General features: G+C 33.1%; 2 protein-coding genes across 3 annotated transcripts; both read right to left on the bottom strand.

Annotated features, from left to right (window-relative positions):
* Nucleotides 1-470: 470 nt before the first annotated feature.
* On the bottom strand, nucleotides 471-5200 carry LOC101219968. Its single transcript, XM_004142733.3, has 15 exons — nucleotides 4864-5200; nucleotides 4347-4521; nucleotides 4125-4236; nucleotides 3858-4010; nucleotides 3397-3501; nucleotides 2318-2401; nucleotides 2140-2255; nucleotides 1933-2034; nucleotides 1747-1860; nucleotides 1570-1626; nucleotides 1369-1435; nucleotides 1229-1282; nucleotides 1069-1143; nucleotides 962-997; nucleotides 471-886 (listed from the first exon to the last, which is right to left on the bottom strand). Exons 2-15 carry the CDS (start codon nucleotides 4364-4366, stop codon nucleotides 773-775), a joined length of 1209 nt encoding a protein of 402 aa, XP_004142781.1. The 5' UTR covers nucleotides 4367-4521; nucleotides 4864-5200; the 3' UTR covers nucleotides 471-772.
* A 2146-nt stretch (nucleotides 5201-7346) lies between these two features.
* On the bottom strand, nucleotides 7347-11947 carry LOC101219725 (probable methyltransferase PMT9). Of its 2 annotated transcripts, XM_004142732.3 has the most exons (8): nucleotides 11504-11946; nucleotides 11250-11414; nucleotides 10962-11144; nucleotides 10161-10755; nucleotides 9842-9954; nucleotides 9490-9710; nucleotides 8435-8768; nucleotides 7347-7773 (listed from the first exon to the last, which is right to left on the bottom strand). In XM_004142732.3, the coding sequence occupies exons 1-7, from the start codon at nucleotides 11741-11743 to the stop codon at nucleotides 8453-8455; spliced, it is 1833 nt and encodes a 610-aa protein (XP_004142780.1). In that variant the 5' UTR covers nucleotides 11744-11946; the 3' UTR covers nucleotides 7347-7773; nucleotides 8435-8452. The 2 variants fall into 2 exon arrangements, with proteins under 2 accessions (XP_004142780.1, XP_031741924.1); XM_031886064.1 differs by lacking the exon at nucleotides 7347-7773 and having other exon boundaries at nucleotides 8434-8768; nucleotides 11504-11947.
* Nucleotides 11948-14815: the final 2868 nt, after the last annotated feature.

The following is a 14815-nucleotide window of genomic DNA, read 5'->3' as shown; positions in this document are numbered from 1 at the left end:
GGCAAGCTAATGTGATTAGAAAGATGCTTATTCTTGCACCAACAAAAAGCAATAGATAAAACTTTATCCCATAAATCGATTAAAAGAGGAAAGAAAGCAAGCTTAAATACACAATCGTTGCGCTCGCACCAAGAATCCAAAAGAAAGCATGTAGAAGAGCCAACCAAATCAATAATCTATTGTTACATCTTCTATGGATGATTTTTATGTTAGTCTTTATACTGTAAGTTACTTATATGAAATCCTTTGATTGAATATAAAAATCAAGGTGCCCACTAGTTCACGAGGCTACATACATGGTTTTATCAAAGAAGTTTTCTCCAGCAAAGTAAAACTACTGATGGTTGAAGAATATGTTCTTGTTTCTGTTTTTAAAAAAAAAGTTGGTCGAAGAATATCTTCTGGGGTTGTCAGGTTTGATGCAAAATAGTTCAGTTGAGCTAAATGGGAACCGGTCAACGTTTTAGAGATTTAGAAGGCATGGTTTCCATAAAGATCTGACATGTCTAAGCTAGCTCCTTTTTAAGGGAATTTGTGTATATATATAAACAGGAGATTTTATCCATTATATAGCTATGATCTAATCTAATCCATACTAGTCCATACGTAGACGTATTCTCTCTTACAGGAAGTATTTTAGGAGCTTCAAAAGATTGAGCATTAGTATTATTTCTCCTATAAAGTGTACTCAAGAGACAAATGAATTTACCAGTGCCTCTTCACACAAAGATTTCTTCCAGTAGAAAGGGAAAGAATAGTTTCAGCAGTTTTCCTACACTTCAGTTGAATTTGGTGGATCAATCCCCACACCATTGTAGTAAGCTTTCTCTGCGTCAGCCAACCGGCTCCGAAAAATTTCCCATTCTTTTCTACACCTCTCTCTCACCTGTGAATGTCCATATTAAAGTTTTTAATATTAATTCTAAATAAGGTGGGAAGTGAGGGGGTTTGGAATACTTACCCCTTCCCATGGTGCCCTCCCATTTTCTGCTTTTCCCTGTTGGAGTAGTGTGAGAATAAGATCTTTGTAATGAAACAGTAAGGGTAATATCGAAAGCATCAGATTACCTGGTTACCAAGAGAAGGAACACTTTGGTGCACAATCCACTGAGCATCTACGACCCCTATTTTCTCATGGGCGGGCTGTTTTAAAATACCAAGTAGTGAATTTAGGGAAGAAATGAACATGTGAAATATAACTCAGGAAATTGAGATGTTTCGTACTTACGTAAACACATTTTCTTAGTGCAAAATCGAGTCCCCAACCATGAACCAAGTCATTCTATAATATCCACGAGGGAAAAATATTTTAGAACTAGCTAAAACTAGGTCAAGGCAATAGATCAAACTAAGCGGAAGAATCCATACTTGAATCAAATGCCAAACACAGCGCCATGCATCCCGGGAAAATACAGTTGCCATGATTTCAACAAAACTACATGCATGTCAATGTAAAATAAAAACTTTAGTGTTCCTGTTAAGTGTTAAGTCCTACTGAAATAGTATGAATTAGAGAAAAAAGGTGAAACAAGTACAAAAACTAAATAGATAAGATCATTGGTTGCATACGCTGCACAAGGTGGAAGATGTGGATCAGTGCACCAACCAGGTTTCTCCTCTGTCTCCCTGCATTTAACCAAAGAGAATCAACGATGAATCATGGCGGTATTTCAATAAAACTTGGATGTTTAAATGAACCATAAACGTGGAAGTTTTTTTTCAATTAAAAAAATGTTTTCCCCTTACTTGTGAACTTCACTGTCGCCTCTTCTTTTAGTCATCTGCCATGTTAGCCCTTGATTTGGTTCCAACCCAGGTTGCGAGATCTCCAAACCATGTTTCCTCACAAGTTTTATATATCTGGAATGGCCAGGAGATTCTAACTTAGCTTGGTTTTTCTCAAAAAATTAGAGACTAAGGTTTCAAACATACTCTTCTGCGTTAAAATGTTCTACTCCAAGATCCTCGTCCCAAACAAATATGTAGTCATATGATGCCACAATATCAGGATGTAGAAAACGTTTAGCATACCACCTAGGAAAGGAGTGTGCATAGTTAAGATGAGATGTACCAAATATAATTTGTTGCTACCTTCTATGGAAGATTATTTTGGTAACTAGTAAGGAGCTTAAAACTGACCATTTAGTTTGCTTGTATACACTCACGTGGATAGCCCGCTTCGACCACTCAAGATCTTCCCACTCACTTGCTCGTCCATCATAGTGAAACAACAGGATCGTGAAGTTCTCTGAGAACTGTCAACATATGTCAGATATGGAGAAATAAATACAATAAGACGCACCCCTTTTCAACTAACCTTTTTAACTGCTGCATCAATATTCTTTTTCTGATCAAAACCAACTGTGAATGTTACCAGATACTTTGGTTTGATGGCCAAATCCTGTACGTGAGGCCAACAATAATGGAATAATGGATTCAGTTTGAAAACTAGAGTGGGAATTTCAATTAACAGATGAGTGAAATATTTCACCAGTTAGATAAGGTCACACATGACGTCGCTTTTTCCTATTGATCTGATAGATACGTAGATTAGTGCTAAGGGTAGTTGGTTATGTAGGCAGTTAGATGGTTATAAATAGGAAGCTAGGGAGGGAAGAAAAGGGAGGATTAGTTTTGTGGGTAGTTTTTCTAGACTCTTCCTTGAGAGAGAGGATAGGCAGAGAGGGGAGTCTTTTATGTGTTCTTATTCAATTGATATAAACTCACTAATCCTCCCTTTTCTTCCCTCCCCAGCTTCCTATTTATAACCATCTAACTGCCTACATAACTAACTACGCTTAGCCCTATACTAATCTAGGTATCTATCACGATCTTATTTAATCATAATGATATCGGATGTGATAATCTCAAGTCTCAAGTTAATGCAACAAACATCCTTGTCTAAAAAGGAAAACATGCTGATCTTTTGTATTCCAAGAAATGCATACGCCAAACAGGAAACAGAGAAAAATATAATTCAAATTTTATTATTTAGGGGAAAAACTTATTGGGGGTCAACAATACTCTTTGATGAAATTTCCAGTCATTTCTACCATTGCAAAACACACGTTCACTAAACAAGTAGTGTTGCAGTTAAAAAAAGGTAGATTCGTGAATGGTGTCAAGCAGCATTCCACACACACACACACACGTATATAAATAGTAAGTAAATCCAGACCAAATTGGTCACTGTTTTGGCACCAATGAGCAACTCAGTCCTATGCCATAGTTCTCCAGTCTTTGTCAAATCTACATTTGGACTATCAATTCATTGGTCGAGTTTAAACCATGTAAGCTAATACAAGCGAACTACATTAAAGCTGTTCATGAGTTTCACACAGAAGATTATTGGGCAGGTAAGAGTTGCAAAGCTTTTGTAGTGTAGGGAACTAGTACCTCGCTTGGCATACCCCACAGACGCCGAAGGTTAAAATCAGATTCAGGCTCAACAATACCAGGTGGTAATCTTTCAGCTCCTCGGGGATTTGTAGGAACCCATATCTGCATCGTCGTCAATATTTCAATAGCCAGTTCTACCAGAAGAAATCAGAAAATATATACAAAAAGTTCTCAATAATGTCATCTCATGTCAAAGTAAATAAAGATATCCACAGTTATCCAATTTCCTTACCTTACAAGAAATCTTAATTTCTTCTCTAAATTTCAAAAAAAATAAATTAGTCAGTGTACCCCCATAGTTAACATCTTGTCAGTTTTACATCAATAATACATTTTTTATAGAACACAGACCATTAAACTTTTTCTGTGAAACAAATCAGAAAAATCTGATAAGTAAACTAACGAAAAAAATCATGCTTGCATTCTACAAGAAAACAATGTTTAGGTAAAAGATGCACCTTTGTTTCGTTCAGTGAAAATTGTGAGGAGATGCCTCTATTACCCTTCAAAGAAGACCAAGCATTCAAGAATGCTTCAGTGGAGAGGCCTGAGTACTTGTCCTCAATGTAAGTGAGATCAATAGAAGGAATCAGGCTGGATGGGAAATTTAGCTAACAAAATAAAAAATACAAATAATAAGGTTTCTTGTCCTTCAATAATATGCAAGCCAAATAATTATGAATGAAATTGAATGTATACCTAACACCGAAAATAAAATGTTCTACCTGGGATAATGAGAGCGTGGGAAAGGATACTCCTAAAAAGAAACCAAAAACACCTCCAACAAATGTTGTAACTAGAATCCTCATTATCTCATTAGGTTTTCTCATGTTTCCACTGCACAACATTACAAGTTGAAATAAATATTCTAAATGGGAGGAAAAAAATGTGTAAACCATCAATAACTACAATAAAAAACGAATATAAGAGCTTAGTTATAATCTAACCCGCGTATTGGGTTCACCATGATGTTCAAAAGCTTCAAGTTTCAAGCTAAATAAGAATATCTCTCTGAAACCTATTTAGTGTAGAAACAAAGAATGACATCCAGTATTAAATTTTGCAACTTCCAGAACTCCAAGCTTGGATCGGATGTCAACACCTTTATTAAAAGAAGCAAGTCTGAAAAGATAAACAAAGAGGGAAACTAACGAAATGAGCCAAAAAAAGCCAAATAATTAAACAACAAAAAGTTCGCAACAAAGCATCAAATTCACTTGCACCGCCAAACATTAAAAAAAAAAACTAAGATTAACTTCCAAACCGAAAAACGCAACAACAAAACCAGAAATAATCAACATACACTACCAAAGACATTAAAACTAATTCGGACGATGAACAAATCGGGGTCATCTGGGCAAGAAAAGCAGGAATTGACAAGCTCCATAATTAGAAATGAGAAAACATGGGCGAAATGATCAGTTTCTACAAAAAGAAGAAGTAAAGCAGGAAGAAGTGGGTTACCTGAAAATGGCGATCTACGTCGAGGAACAGGAGAAAGAGCGATCTGAATCTTGAAAAATCTAGAAAGCCATGAAAGGAGTGAGTTGTCGGTGAGAGAATTACAGGGAGGGGATGCAAATTTAGGAAATGATATGTTTAGAAAGGGAATTGAGAGAAATTATAGGTTTAATCTCCGAAGGAATCGAAGAGAATAGAGCTGAGAGACACTGTGGGAAGAAGTTTGAATTCGTCTTTTTTGTTTGCCTTAAAAATAAAATTTAGTTTTTGTTTTTATGTAACTCTTTACGTTAGCTGAGCTGTTGGAGGAGACGATGCCTTTCCATATCAATTCTCATATTCATAATAACTATATATTTTTGTTTACTCCTTTCAGGTTTCTATAAATTTGATGAACCCTCAACATGTAACTAACTATTTTAATTTGAAAATGAGAGAGTAAAAAATGATGAACGTAAAACACTAAAATTTGTACCAAATAATAAATATCGTAGCCTGTAGGTAGTTATTATAGGTTTAAATAATATTAAATGTTTGCTTTGTACAAAACTATGAAAATAGTACACCGAGAAAAGCATATATAGTTGAAAGAGAAATATAAACAAAAACAGAAACCTCTAACCACAATAAATGGAGTGATGAGAGGAGAGTTAGTGTAAGACCCCAATTCATAAATTGTGATAAGTAGGTATGAGTAAAAAGAGAAGTTATTCAATAATTGTCCAAAACTTTAACATTGTTTACCATTGAAATTAGTTGTTTATACTAACTTATGAAGTCTGTGGGTTAGCTTCAACTTTTTTTCAATTACAACTATCGAAATGTGGATCGAGTCTTCAACCTTTGGAGAGAAAATGTTATACTCTTATTACTTTCCTCCATCAATTTTCAGATGTAACATAATATGTTTTTAAGTTTTTTTGGACTAAATTATTAATTTAAAAGATGACCTTAATTAAACTTTGTACATAGTCTAAGATATCCCCAAGTTTTCAAAACTTTTAAAAATATCTTTAAATTTTTAGAAAGAATTTGATATCTTTACCATTAGTATCGAAACAATTTTCATCCAGAGTAATTTTTAAAAAATTTAATAATATTTTTGAAACTTTTAACGAAGGAGAAAAAGGGGTATTTTGAATAATTTAGCAAGCTTTTAAATTTTTAATCAAGTTTATAAAGTTTTTAAGTTATTAACTTTTAATAAATCTTAAAATTAATTGTTTGTACCTAATTTTTGTTTAAAAAATAATTTAGTCCCTACCACCCTTTCCTCAATTGAGGAATATATTTACTTGGTGTGTTTTTCCAAATAGAAACTATTGTTATTATTTTATCAACGTCCACAAAAATTGACTTCAAAGTTTCATTCCAACAAATAAGTTATAATTTTAAGAAATATCAAAAAACTCATAATAATAATAATAATGGTATATATAAAAGAGATGATAATAATAATGAAATTGTTTGATCAAGAACATTGATTTCATTGAATGAGAAGTAAAACCGTAGAATTGACTTTCTTGAAAGATAGAGACTGCATAGAAAAGCATTAAAGCTTAAGAACAAGTTAAATACCTATTTCAAACTTACGGAGTATCAAATTTTTATTCTCCTTAATAATTTATTCATTTTCTGTTTTTAGTAACTAATTCACTCTTTTTTTTTTAACAGTAAATTTGTTTTCTAAATTTTGAAGGAAAACTTAAAAAAAAAAGAGTCAAGTTACCAAAGGTGAAGTTAGCAATTGACATTTTAGGTGTTGCTTCAATCTTTTGCTCATTCTGTATTTTGAACCACCAGCTTTCTAATTCAAGCTGCCCAATCAATTTTGCTAATTTAGGAGATCTATAGATTTCTTTATTTCACCGTAGATTACAACCTCATAAAATATCCTTATTTAACCATAAATGATAATTTATTACAAACCTTCCAGTTGATATAATATTAGATTTTAGTTGGACCAAATAGATTTTCATTATATTAGTAATGACGTTAATTTTTAAGTTTATTTCTTTTTATTATCTACTATTGTTTCTATCAATCTTGGGTTAAAAAAATATTGAGTTCTTGACCAAATTCCAAATAAATAAAAAAAGCTAATTTTTTCAGTATTAGAGTTTTGACTTGATTTCTGAAAACTTTATTAAAAAATAGATAACAAATTAAAGATTTTGAGATAGAATAAATGTTTATCAAGAAATCGAACTGAGGTAGTTAGATTATCATTTACAAACTTCCCTAACAAGAATATACCAAGAAAGTTGTATGCGAATATTTACTCATGGATTGTGCAAGTTCTATTTTGGTTCATGATTTATTGTAATTATATGGTTCACCTGATGAAGAGATCAACTTCAAGAAACAGTAAATGGTCCTTTCAATGCACATAATAGTTTCGTTTATAATCATCACTGTAGGAATTAAGTTTAAGCTTTCTCAATATGTTCTTATCAATAGTCTTCTGACCTATATGAAGACTTTAGTTCGTTCAATAAACTCCAACCTCTATTTATAAATATTTATTACCCTATATGTTGTTTATTTTGTGCAATGACAAAATAGTGATGTAGTTGATCCTAAAAAAATTGGGGAAAAAAAACTTCCAGCCCACTCTATAAAAAGTTATTTGGTAAAAAGTGAAATTTCACATTAATCTTCTTGCATGACGAAAAAAAGAAAGTTATTGTCAATGTATCTCATTGATTTCGTGCATTCTGTCAAAAATGACTATCTTCATGGCAGTTGTATCGTTCCATCTTCATCTTCAGCAACGATCACCGGGGAAAGTCAATGGGAAAATGGCCACCGCAGCAAATATAAATATATTATCTGTAGATCGAAGCTTCCCAATCTTCATTTTCAACTGGGAGCCAAGGACTATAAAAGTATGTAATACTTGGTTTGGTTTTCCTACAAGGGTAAAAGTTACGTTTTACAGACCAGGTAAACAACCTTCAACTATAAATCCTCAGTAACCAAAAAGAAATCCAACTAATGAGGGAGAAAAAAAGAATAAATAGATTCAAGTTGAAGTGTTTTCCTTGAACCCCACCTCAATAAAAGTGTCTTTCATCTAAATAAAGAAACAAAATTTCTAGATGCGAAAGAAGCTAGAGAAGTGTAACTGTGAGAAACCTACTTAGAGAAATAGTAGGATTATTAGTAGAATACTAGGAAGATTATTAGAAGGGGCATGTTGGTAAATAGTTAGAAAGTTTGTTAGAGCTCTTAGTTATAAATAGAGGGAATGGGTTTGGGAGTAAGGTGTATAAAATTTTGTGGAATTTCCTCTGAGAAATGTAGGAGAGACTAGCCATCTTGAAAAGCTAGGTTATCTTGTTACTTTTCTTATGATATCATACCATATTTTCAGATATTTTAGTATTCAAGTGTTTGATCAATGTTTGTTCTTGAGTGTGTTCTTGTTAGGAATCTTAAAGTCTCTAAAGTGAAGAAAAAAAAAACAATTCTAGATTTGAAGTATAGGCCAATAAACTAAGAATGAGACTTGAGTCAATGCAATAAGATATGAGATGCTTCATTCACAAAAGGGAAATAAATTTACACCTACCTGAAAAATGCAGCAAAATCAAACAGTTGCTAATTCTTTCTCCCACAACTTCTTTCTTGCAATTAGAACTCTTTCTTCTACTTTGGAAAGAGCATCAACCCTAGGTTCCACTTCGGATAACCATCCATCCCATCTTAGGGCTGTAAAATACTTCCGTATGTAGTTTATGACAGAAGGAACATCTCGTATAATGACAAAGCCATCTGGCCTTAGAATCCGATCCATTTCAATTAATAGATCCTCCATACTGCATCCACGAACATTAATATCCGAAAATACAGCCCAAGCATGAAGAAGATCGTAGGTGCGAGGATATGTGGAAAATGCTTCACACCTGTAAAACAAAACCAAGGAATCTGGGTAAGCGAAGAACACAAACAGGATGGTAGCAAATATAAAGCAAAGTCGAATTACAAGTGAATACAACTTCCCAAATATTAAAACGTGAGGCCTGATGACTACAGACATTTTCAAATTAAGGAATAAGTGGATGCAACTACTTAAACAATGAAATGTAAAGCCTGATGATTGCACACACGTACATAAATCAGCTTTATCCAGGTGTTTCTCTTAAATTAGATGCTTGGCATATGTATTGTGCTTGCCTTAACTTGCTTTTCTAACGGTGTATTTCGGGTAAGGAGTAAAATTGTGAGGAGTAGTGAGTTATGTAGTCTAGGGATTTGTGAACTCATGGACCCACAATGTAAGAAGTTGATAAGATATAAAATTGATAATTTTTAGTAGCGGGATCCACCAACTCCTTGGGCCAGTTCACAATTTCTACCTCTTAACTTATTAGACCAAACACAATGTCAAGTGCAAGAAAAATCCAACAATTTTCAGCATTTAAAAATAATCAGGTTTGTAATTATGCTATAGTATGACAAGATCAAATCAGTCAAAATAACATATCGACTGGCAATGGGAGATACCATTATTTTAAATAATCAAGAAAAAGTTTAACACTACTAAATCCAACTAATATCATGGAAAAAGAAGTAAGAAGGAAAATATCAAAGTCAATTTTGAGAATGAGCGGGTAAAGTGCATACCAGTCATGAACAGTTCCTAATAAGCCTCTATCATAAACGATCTTCAACTTTGCAGATGAATTGATAGGAGCAACATTCATCACCCAGACATCTTTATTAATCAGTGCAGCAGCAAACCCCCCAAGATTGGAATTCATATCCATCACATTTCTGATGGAGTCCCTCTGTATGACTAATCTCATTTCTTTCCAATATTCTGCCACTCTAAGCTGCCAAACAGTCTGCATAAATTGAATCTTTCCATTAGGTTTCTAAAATATGAGGAAAAAAGTAAATAATGAAACATCATTTGTTGCTGCTAATGCTTAGAAACCATAGATGAGTTGACAAATGACATCTACAAAAAACTTACACTGTCTTCTTTGAATTCTTCTGCACTGACACCAACTTCTTCAAGACGTGGTGGAGCTGAAGTAAGTCTCTGTGGCCAAGGAACTAGTCCACTTCCTTTTTGCTTGTGCATCTCTGTTCCATTGATATGTTAAAAAAAGAATAATGTGAAAGAACGTCCAGGTGCACACAAGAAGTGAGCGAGAAGCTTGCAAAAAGAAAAGTGAAATAGACATACTAAGTTTATAGAAAAATTAAGGCAGAATATGGGAGGATCATTTAATGAGAAAACTCTTCAAAGAAAGACTAAAAGAGTGTGGCTAGAAAGCATTTGCACTCACTTGCAGAATATCGGGATATGCATGCTTGCATTGACACATTCCAAGTCAAATCTGAATCATCATCCAAATTACACAAGGGTGGAAGAGTTCCTGGATCTCTTTTCAAGTAACAGCTATTACTCATTGGCTTTCCCCATATGACAGTTTGATCTTTTTTGGCAACAACTTTCCAGCACATCCTTTTCAGGATATCATGCATAGCCATTCCAATCCTTCTATTTTCTTGATCATGTGCATAAGCTTCAGGAGAGGAGTACGCAAAATAACCTCCAGGTCTCAGTAACCTGTCAAGTTCTAATAACAGGATTCCATCTCTCTGTAGCCAATCAATTCGACAACGAGAGCAATGAGCCAACTCAAATGATCTACTTGGATAGGGGAGTCTCTTTGTTCCCAAAACACCAAGAGTTGATGGAATCCCTCTCTCAAGTGCAAATTGTATTTGGTTCTCGTGCACGTCATTAGGAGCCAGTGACATAGCAACAATATCATGTGAAAGAAGATATGCTCCAAAACTTGCAACCCCACAACCAACATCTAGGACATTCCGCAAATTTCCACCATTGTTGAGCTTATCACCAGGAAACTTAAGCATCTGACAATACTCACAACAAGAATTTAAGCATGAATCCATGTCCACACATTATTCATTTACTTGCAGAAAGAAGACTAAGCATAGAAATAAATTTTGACAGTTGGGAAGCTATCAAAATACTCGAATTTGAGACTACATTGAACTGTATTTGTCACTCTCTCTTTCAGTACAATACATCAAGGATTGACAACAGAGAAACAACTCACCCTTGCAAGTGCAATGATATACTTATCAGCTCCATAATGAAAATGAGTTCCACCTCCAGGAAAATTGATCTTATCCCCATTCACAACCATCCAGTTCTGGTCTGATTTTTCTTGTGCAAGGTGTGTATGAGGTATGTTAGCCTTCCACACTTCATCCCTGCTATTTGGCCATCTTATTGGGATCTGAAACTCTAGTTATAATTTTGTCGGGATCAAAATTCAAAATAAGCTTAAAACCCATCAATAAAAGCACCAAAATTTCTTCCCCTAAGTACATAAATAACCAACCTTATAACCAGTAGGAGGAGGAATAAGACAATTATAGCGGCGTTCAGGAGGAGGGCAATGCCGTTCATAATGCTCCATCAAACTCAAATTGAGCTTCAATTTCAATTGGTAAATAAGGTTTCTATCTAAACAAGGTATCAACTCCGAAAACCTTTCATCGCAGATCTAAATTAACAAAACAAGAATAATATCAAGCAAACAAACTTCTAAACTAAAAAAAAAAAAAAACAACCCACAAAACTAGTGATACTTACAGGTATAGACTGAGGGACTTGAAGACTCAGGTCTCGATGAGGTTCATGCAAATCATCGAAATCATGATTGGAAAGGTCACCAGCAAAAAGAGGATCAGAATCTTCCCCATCAGATCTGCGGGAGCTGGGAGCGAAAGAGGATCCATAATAGAGGCAAAGGAGGGCGAGAAGGATGATGAATCCGAGAAGGAGGAGTTTGAGTAAACGAGTGGAGGAAAGGGAGTGGGTTTTGTGCTTCATCACTGCAACAACAATGGGGGAATCAATAAGAGTGAAGATTCAGAGAAATGGAAGAAGAAAAAGGTGAAGAGATTCAGATTGGGGAAGAGATTGGGTATCAGCTAAAGAAGATTAAGAAGAAAGTTAATTCATAGTGTCCATCGTATTTTCGGCATCGCCAGAGGGCCCAGAACTGTTAATTACGTCAAACTTTTCATTAATTTCTTCTTCTTCTTTCTTACCATATCATTATATAAATTCAAAGTACGGATCTATTAGTGGCAACCACATGTCATATCTCAAATTCGGCTACTCACACCATCTATGCTAATCTCTTCCACAACTCTTTATGTAGTTCCTATCTTTCTTCATTTTTACTACTAACTTAATTCATCATTGTTGAACTACATTTCTTTTGATTAAGTTTTTCTTTTTAATTTTTAAATTATTTATTTGAGATTGTCGCATATTTAACAATTAGATTCAAAATAATTAACTATAGATCAACATTTTAAAAATTTTATAAATATAACAAAATTTACCAAATTCTATCCATCATAAAGTCTATTTATTATTTACTTCTTAAACTAAAATAGTTTACTTCTCATATATATATTATTATAACTTAAACTAAAATAATCTACGTACAAAATTGTTGTAACCTACCATTATAATAATCAACATTTTGCCCCTAAACACTCTCTCCGTGTTTATTTTGATCTGTACTTTTGATAAAAAGTAATGTTTTGATTCCTTAAAATGATACAAAAAAATTGAAAAAAAAAATACTTTTAAAAAGTAGAAAGAGCAAAATACTTAAAGTTGAGGATCCAAATTAACCTTTTGAATATATATATACACACATATATACATCCAATCAATCAGTTTAACAATTTACCTAAAAATTTCATTAAATTTTAATAATATTATTTACCATATATACTAATAAATTACCATAAATGGTAAAATAGTTAATGGTTGTATTTAAAAGTATAAGAATTAAATAGTTTAAAGACTAAATTAATTGTTACTATGATTAGTTTAGGCACACAAAATTATTTTTTGTTGACCCTCTGATGAAGTACATTGAAGCTACACCCACCCAACATTCTCTTGATTGATGATAAACATTTAGATTAGTTGAGTTGAAAGTAGTTTTAGTTTTTAGTCCAATTATAAAAAATCAAGGAAACATCGTGTTTCCAAAGGAGAAAATACTACTCTAAATATTTTATTTAGTAAATAGCATGTAGTCTAAATGACTAGAACACTTATAAACCTAAATGTTGTAAGATTAGGTAGATTGTTTGTATGCGTAAGTTCAACCTAAATTTATAGACATAAAAAGAAAAATGGAGTGTAGTCCTTCCCTGAACTCAATTTAGTGTACTCTAACCAAAACATGAATAAAGTTTAATTAAATTAGAGTGATTATTGGTTGAATCATAAGTTTGTTCATAAATTTTAAGGGTAAAAAATACCTAACCAATCTCTATCAAATAAGTTTTCAAGCTTTCCTCAATCTGAGGATAACATTATTATCTCAACCTCCATCCAAATGGTAGAAGTCTTAATTTTAATCTCCACTCATTATTAGAACTAAAAAAACCAAAATGGTGTTTAACATATATTTAGCATACTCAATAACTTTTAAAAACAATAAATCTTATTAAATATAGTTGTGACAAAAAAACTTATACTACATTATTATTGTAAATATTTCATAAATTATGGATCAACCGAATTCTCCAGTTTGATCTCACTTTTTGAGTTCACTTGTGTAAACATTACTTACACTTGTATTGTCATCTCGAAGCAACTCCTCGTTAGGTGTCAGACGATGGCATGAAGTAGATGGACATCATCCTCCTCTAACGACACTTGATGACTCTGCTTACCCTGCTCTTTAAATTAACGTTAAACAAAAATATATAACCTGCTGGATCAATAAAAATGTAGTATATTCTAAGACATGCAACATCAGACTCAACCTATAGACAAATTGGATTATTAAATATGATATAAACATGTAAAATTCGGAGAAGACGACAATACCAAAACTACTACATACAATCTTAGCTCACTTAGTTATTTACTAGTCTATTGCAAACCACAACTTTCTTAGCTCTTCACTGTCTTAATCAAAGACCGAATACATGAATGGAAATGAATATACACAAAATAATTCAAATTTCTAGTAGAGTAGACAAGATGTAGTTAGGCACTAGAACCACGATCTCCACTTGAAAAAGAGAAACATATTGAAAAAGTGAGCTATAAAGTTCCATACCTTTAAAAACAAAACTTGCATATAAATCATCGTGTAATAGATAAACTTAGCAAAACATTTTAAGTTTCTCAAACTTGTTTCTTAAACTTCTCTTTTCTTTTCTTCCTATACTCTAACTACCTTCATGATGATAACAACTCTAGGCATCACAATGCCTTATCTTGTTATAATTTATCTGAGATATGGGAAATCTAGACGTCCATAGGGCCCTCATCTCTATCTAGTCTAGGTGATAGAAACTCTAGGCATCAACTGGACACCCTCATCACAAGACCTCTATGCATAGGACAAACTCCCCCATAGAGTTACTATAATTCCAGAATATCTTAGAAATAGACTAAAACATACTCAACAGTCTCGCACATGAATGACTATACTAAACTAGAATAGCATGTTTATATAAATCTTTTACGTTAAGCAAGTTTCAAATTTGTAAAACTAGTTTTGCTAGCTAAAAGATATCTTTTAACTCTTTGAAACTTATTATAACATGTTGGCTTATAAATTCATTAGTAAACTCATGCTTTAGAAAATAATCATATAAATCAAATATAGCTTAAACATTTATTTCAAAGCATGTTCTATACATCAACTTCGAAAAACGCGTTTAGAACTTAAATTGAAATTCATTTTTGTCACTCATAAACTGATAGCTAAATCCTTGGTCTACATATTCACTTGATTTCTTCTTGGCCTGTAAGTTCAAATCACAACCAAGTAGTCAACTTTCTAGTTTTTGTTAAATAAAAAATATCTTTATGCAAGAAAATCAAACTATGCGATATAGCTATGATTTAAACGCT

The sequence above is a fragment of the Cucumis sativus genome, chromosome 5 (assembly GCF_000004075.3).
Source record: "Cucumis sativus cultivar 9930 chromosome 5, Cucumber_9930_V3, whole genome shotgun sequence".
Lineage (NCBI taxonomy): Eukaryota > Viridiplantae > Streptophyta > Magnoliopsida > Cucurbitales > Cucurbitaceae > Cucumis > Cucumis sativus.
This window is presented reverse-complemented; position numbering and strand designations above follow the sequence as displayed.

Coding starts and splice junctions, on each gene's coding strand:
- LOC101219725 (XM_031886064.1), bottom strand. CDS start 11,743: ATGAAGCACAAAACCCACTCCCTTTCCTCCACTCGTTTACTCAAACTC. Junction 10,756..10,961: donor ATATCATTGCACTTGCAAGG/GTGAGTTGTTTC, acceptor GAGTATTGTCAG/ATGCTTAAGTTTCCTGGTGA. Junction 8,769..9,489: donor TTAGGAACTGTTCATGACTG/GTATGCACTTTA, acceptor TTTGTTTTACAG/GTGTGAAGCATTTTCCACAT.
- LOC101219968 (XM_004142733.3), bottom strand. CDS start 4,366: ATGGTGAACCCAATACGCGG. Junction 1,861..1,932: donor GAACATTTTAACGCAGAAGA/GTATGTTTGAAA, acceptor TGGCCATTCCAG/ATATATAAAACTTGTGAGGA. Junction 1,436..1,569: donor CATCTTCCACCTTGTGCAGC/GTATGCAACCAA, acceptor ACATGCATGTAG/TTTTGTTGAAATCATGGCAA.